Here is a 5,897-nt window from a genome sequence, read left to right on the forward strand (position 1 = left end):
GTGGCCTGGTGAGTACTTCTGCTGGCTCCCTCAGCACCTTGGGTGGATCCCATTCTGCCTCAGGGACTTGTGGGTGTCTACATGGTGTAGCGGGTTTCCAAACAAAATCTTAACTTTGATCACTAACAAATTACTTAAAATGCAAATACTTGACTTGGCTACCTTTTTTTTTTTTTTTTTTTTTTTTTTTTTTGGTAGTATCATTTGTGGGATTTCTAGCTGTGCATCCTTGGCTGGAAAGGTTGAGCAAGAGGCAAAGGCTGCCTCTGCCTCCCCTGGGTGAAACGCAGTGCACAAAGAGACTTGTCAGCCTTGTGCAAAGCAGGAAGTGGAGGGGGTGTGTGTGTATGTGTGTGTGTGTTTGGGTAAAACTTCCTCCCTTCTCTCTCCAGTTATCACCTGAAGCTGCAGCACCTCTCCCCCTGCTTCAGGAGGGTTGATGTCAGTTTTTGCACCAATACCACTTGGTAAAAAAATAAAGCCTTGACCGCCAGATAACCAGGGTATTTTCTTGTGGGAGCTGTTGTTGTCAACCCTGGGTCTTCACCACATTCTATCCCAGGTAATTAATCTACTGGCTGCATTTCACTGATGGAGACCACTATGGGATTATTTGTGATGATTAATTAATCAGTACCAAATGTCTGGTCCTTGGTGGGAAACTGCTGTGTTGAGGAGGTGGCTGTTTATTTCCCAGGGCTGGGTGAACATTGCAAGCTTCTCCACGAGCTCTTGTGACTTGAGGTGATGGACAGGGAAGGGTAATTTCTCCTTGTACCTGCATCCCACCTTGATGGCCACAGCTGAGTCTCTAAAGCTGGACAGGGGTGCGTTGAGTTGATCTTGATCCCAAAGAGTTTGATGTCAACATGCGCAGGGTTGAAATGCTGTGTGAGCCTGTGGAAAGAGCAGACCTGCTGAAGATCATCAAAGCAGAGCGGGAAGGTGAGCAGCGTGGGGTGGAGGAGAGAGCTGCAGCATGTTCAGCTTCTCCCTTCCACCACAGGCTGTGTGGACATGAAGCTTGGGCAACTCTGCTGTCAGGTCTAGGGGAGACTGTGTAGTTTGAAGAACATCTCGTGGATGGTTTTCTAGTATCTGCAGAGGTTCCTTCTCCAGGTAAACTTTTCCCTAATACAGGGTTTGACATATCTGTTGCCCTTCTTTTGGCACAGGCTTTAAAAAAGTCTCTTCATCTTTATTGCCTGACCACCTGTTGTTGCAAACTTGGTCTTACTCTGTCTAAGGCTGACTGAAATTGAGGTGTGGATTCAACAGTTACCAGGAAGGAGAAACATCCATGGTACTGTCTGGGCTTTGTTGTCTTTGGGCAGTGCAAATCTCTTGCTGTCCATTATCTGTCCTCACACACTCATGTCCGAGACATGAGAGCAGTGTATATACAGGAGGACATGTGCGAGTGGCTGCAACCAGGTGTGAGTCTGTGTATTCCCTACGGCACCACAGAGCACAGTCTCGGGAGGTCTCTTGCCACAAGTTCTCTGGTGTCCGGTATGATCTGAGCATGTTGGAGATGAGAAATTGTCATGTGGTAGAGACTGCCTTGCTGCTGGAGAAGCTGCAGCTCTCTCAGGAAGGTGATACCATGACTGCTGTTTATTCCTTGTGCATTCAGGAGCACTGCTTGATAGGACCATCTGATACTAACTTTCTCACTTTGGCCATGGGAGTCATGGCCATGCTGTACATGTCACCTGCCTGCCCTCTCCCATGACCTAATTCCTCTTGCTCCCTTGGTCCACTTACACCAAATACCACCAGCCCCTTTGTTGCCAGGCTATGTGCAGGTTCTGCGTAATGCAGTCTGTGCACCCTGAGGCAGAGTAGCTGGAGTAGCCCCACCAAAGAACATGGATTTTGGGAGGAGCATTGTTGGATTGTGCCTCCTTTCAACAGCTTGGAAGGACATGATGGTCTGTAGGAAGGTGTGGACTGGGATTGGGCGGAAGCCCAGCCAATGCAGAGATGGGGAAAAAACCTTCCTAGCATCATCATCAGGACACTTCAAGCCTGGAAAAAGCTGAGAGATAGGTGCGCACCTCTGCAGGCACGTGGCACTTGCTGAGCATCGCACACAGGTGCCACCCGTAGAGAACCCTTCCTTGCTGCAGAAGCCCTGGAACCCACTTGCTGATCCCATTCCTCTTCTCCATAGCTGTGTCCATGGTACCTGTGATGGATTGGGAAGCTGCACACGGCCACTGCTTGCTCACACTGCCACCCTCAACTGCACGTCTGAAGGCCCAAGGCACATGGTGTGCACTGTCGCCTGCGAAAAGGGCTTCGTCCTCCGCTCCGGCAAGGGAAGGAGCCTGGGCTCCACGCAGGTGAGTGGACCTCAGGGTGGGGGTGACCTCACGGCCCATTGGACTGAGTGCTAGTTAAGGAAGTTTTAACCATCCCAAGGTGGTTGGAGTGACCCTAGAATATCTTTTTCCTCTATCCCTGACCTCCTCACTGCTTTTCCAATGAGCCTCAGACCAATGGAGGCTCTGGTGCTGGACCTCTGTGACAGTGGCTGGTGGTCCTGCTCTGGGGACCTCTTTCTTTCCCTCGCTGTAGTCCTCCTAGCTACCTGCAGACCACGGCTCTGCCAGCCAAAAAGCCACTGCAGGGGATGTCCCAAGCCAGGATGATGTGCTCCTGAAAAGGAAGAGGTAGATATTTCTGTTCTCCAGATGAACGTTGCTGGGAGGGTTAAACATTCCTGGGACATTTTTTCTCTTAAAAGTGAAGTTAGTGGCTCAGGGGAAAAATGAAGTCATTGCAGAGAAACTATATTTAGAGGCAGCCAACAGTGCCAAGAGCTTTTCTTCCTTTGTGTTGCATTGCAATAATACTGCCCATGCTAGCAGGGCAGCACACAGGTCACCATGAAAGAGTTTGTCCTGCTTTCCAGAGGGCTGGGAATGCCTCGTAAAAGCCACAAGACAGCACAGCTCTTAGCTGTTGACCGAAGAGACCTGGAACTGATGTGTCCTTGGGAGCTGAGCTACCTTGGGTCTGGGTAGTCACCTTGGCAGTGTTGTGGTCACAGTGTGTCCCATCCTTAGGCTGTTCCTGGAAGAGGAACAGGAGTCTCTCTGGCTGAGCTGGTCCCTGTGCCAGCCTGAGTGAGAACGTGAACTCATACAGGGTGGAAGCAGATGGAGGTGAGTCAGGACCATCCACCATGTCAGCAAGATGAACATTTCATCTCTCTCAACCTGGAGAGGTGTAAGTACTCGTGATCTCTGGCAGGCAGGTTTCCCGTGCTGCAGCCATCGGTGTTTGCCAAAGGACAGGTGTACACTGGAAAGTGCAGTGGGGCAGCAGGGGATGTTCTGCTGGCCCCTCATGATTGGGGACATTATTAATTACACAGCTGCATGTCTCTGTGGGCCAAGCCATGCCCAGGGAAAACAAAATGTTCCTGTTCTCCTCTGAAATGAAACTGCACAAAGTAAATCTGCTTTGGGTGACAGTTTTCTGCATTTGGCAGAGACCGGAAGCTTCTGGACAGAGCTTCACCATGTGGCTGTCAGAGCAGATGGCATCTTGCACGTGGCCTGCCCTGAGCCCTCAAGTGATGTTAGTGGTTTGGCTGTGTGATCCTATGTATCTTGAGGCATTTTGGGAAAATGTACAGAGCTCTCCCCTGAGCATCTCCTCCTGGTTGAGCTATACTGTGATCCTGCTGCATGCCCAAGAGTACCAGACTCAAATTTAGTGATATCCTTCAGAGCCACCACATCTGTGTTCAATCAAAACGTGTTGGCTGGGAGGACAGGTCACACATTTGACTGTACGAGGAGTGTGGTTGTACTCGGACAGTGAAGCGAAATCAGGAACAGTTGAAAGACACCTCTTTGGTCTACAGCCCCTGCCTGAGGACTGCCAGGCTGGGGTTAGTGGTCTGTGAGCAGAAATCATAAAACAGTTTGAGTTAGAAGGGGTCCTTAAAAGATCATCTAGTCCAACCCTCCTGCCATGGCTAGGGACATCTTTCACTAGACCAGGTTGCTCATGGCATTCTGTTATCCACCACTCTGTTTTGATGAAGTCCATGGCACATGTTGGTCATGTTTGATGGTGGGACCGGTGGGTGTTAGGTTATCATGCAGTGCCCCAGATCTGTAAGAGGGACTGTGTCATTAGGATTTGTAAATGAGATTATATGAACTTCTGATTTCCGTGGGGTGTGTGGGCTGAGGCATGAGAGAATCAATGCATTTAGGGAAAAACAATCAACAGGAGAGCTGCCTGTCAACAGCTGAAGTAAAACTTATTCTTGTAGGGGAGAAGATTGCAGCGTGCACAGAGCTAGGAATAACTTGTATCTCAGGAAATTGTGGTGTATCTTGAGGGGATTTTCCTTTTCTTTAACGTGCTGTGGCACTGCTCAGACAGCATGCGCACAGCTAGCGTTTTCCTGAGGCAAATGGTCACAGACCAAGCGTTAGAAGGCCTCTTGTGCAGGGGTCTTGGATGTTACACAAAGGGCTATTCACTGCTCTCAACCCCAAACACCCCACCGTGAACGGGTAAGGGTTTTGTGACTCTGTGTCCAGGGTGGGGAGAAAAGGGTACACTGGAGGAGGAAAAATGGGGGAAAGCTCTCCTTGTCCTGAAACCTGGGTCAGCCCTTTCTGCTGTGGTGGCAAAGCAGTAGATTGAAGCTCACTTGCAGGGGTTTGACAGAGTTTTGCTACCTCTGCAGCAGGATGTGGTGCTCACGTGCAGTTTGGGACGGTGGGACAGATCTGTGACTTGTGACCCTGTCGACTGTGGTGTCCCTGGCCAGTCCCACGTGTACTACGCTGAGTTCTCCTGCCCCAAGGGGACCACCTACCTGAAGAGATGCTCCTTCTCCTGTATCCACCCAGCCAAGCTTCAAGGTATGGTCTGGAGTGCTGGGGGATTTAAATCCCTTTTTGTTGCCACCTTTTCCATGCTTATCCCAAGCTGTTCAAACACAGCATTGCACCTTTGAATTTCCCAGTTATCCTTGCTTCTGCCAGCCAGGTGAACTCTTGAGACACCTCCCGAAATAGTAGACATCCATCCCCCTTGAATGGGGACACCATAGCATGAGGATACTCCCTCTGACCCCCATCTCCTGGCTGGCAGGTCTTATCCATCCACCTTAGGATGCAGGGATGTCTTCTGATAGCTGGCAAGGTCTGGCAGCCTCCAGCATTATGGGGATGAGGGAGGCAAGAAGTGTGCAGGCATCCAGCACGGACAGAGAGGACTTCAGAGAGCCAAAAGTGTGTCGGTAGCTGTGGGAAAGCCTGTGGTTCAGGGGGTCTGGGGCTGTATAAAGCCATAGAGACTGATGCCCACAGCTGCAGAGCAGCCTGGGAGATGTTCACCACCCAGACACAGCAGTCCCCCAGACACGCCATGGCCTGGCTTTCATTCTGCCGACTCCATCAATAGCCGCAGGAATGTTTTTAAGCCAAGTTGGAGAAAGAGAGCTACTGTTCCTGTCTATTCAAGGCTGAGCTGGATGGGATTTTGGGGGTAATTGCCTTGACAGCTTCAAGCATTGGGGGTTTATGTGAGTTTCCACCAGCGCCTTTGCTCTGAACAATCACATACAACAAATCATTTTAATGGGTGCCCTATTTTATGTAGACTTTTATAGCTGAAGCGTATGAAAATAATTTACTTTTTTTTTTTAAAGTCAAATTTAAGGAGCAAAAACTGCAGGGAATTAAGGTCTCATTTCATGACAGGAGAGATGCCAGCAGATCCCCAGTGTGAGCTGATCAAAGGGTAGCGTGCGAACGTCAACTTGACAGCCCGAATTCTGCACGCACTGATGCCTGTTGCCTTGGGTGGGTCAGCTGAGGGCAGGACTTTAGTCTGATCTTTCATTCACAGCTGCTCCT

At 50.0% G+C, this 5,897-nt stretch overlaps 1 protein-coding gene across 1 annotated transcript in view; it reads left to right on the forward strand.

Annotated features, from left to right (window-relative positions):
- LOC104510843 (pappalysin-2-like) overlaps positions 1 to 5,897 on the forward strand; it is a gene marked incomplete at its 5' end in the record, with an annotated part of 89,605 nt that overhangs the window by 54,259 nt on the left and 29,449 nt on the right. The window contains 2 exon segments of the mRNA XM_010153221.1: positions 2,177 to 2,348; positions 4,721 to 4,898. Of these exon segments, the coding sequence (XP_010151523.1) occupies positions 2,177 to 2,348; positions 4,721 to 4,898 (350 nt within the window).

The sequence above is a fragment of the Eurypyga helias genome, unplaced genomic scaffold (assembly GCF_000690775.1).
Source record: "Eurypyga helias isolate BGI_N326 unplaced genomic scaffold, ASM69077v1 scaffold18000, whole genome shotgun sequence".
Classification (NCBI taxonomy): Eukaryota; Metazoa; Chordata; class Aves; order Eurypygiformes; family Eurypygidae; genus Eurypyga; species Eurypyga helias.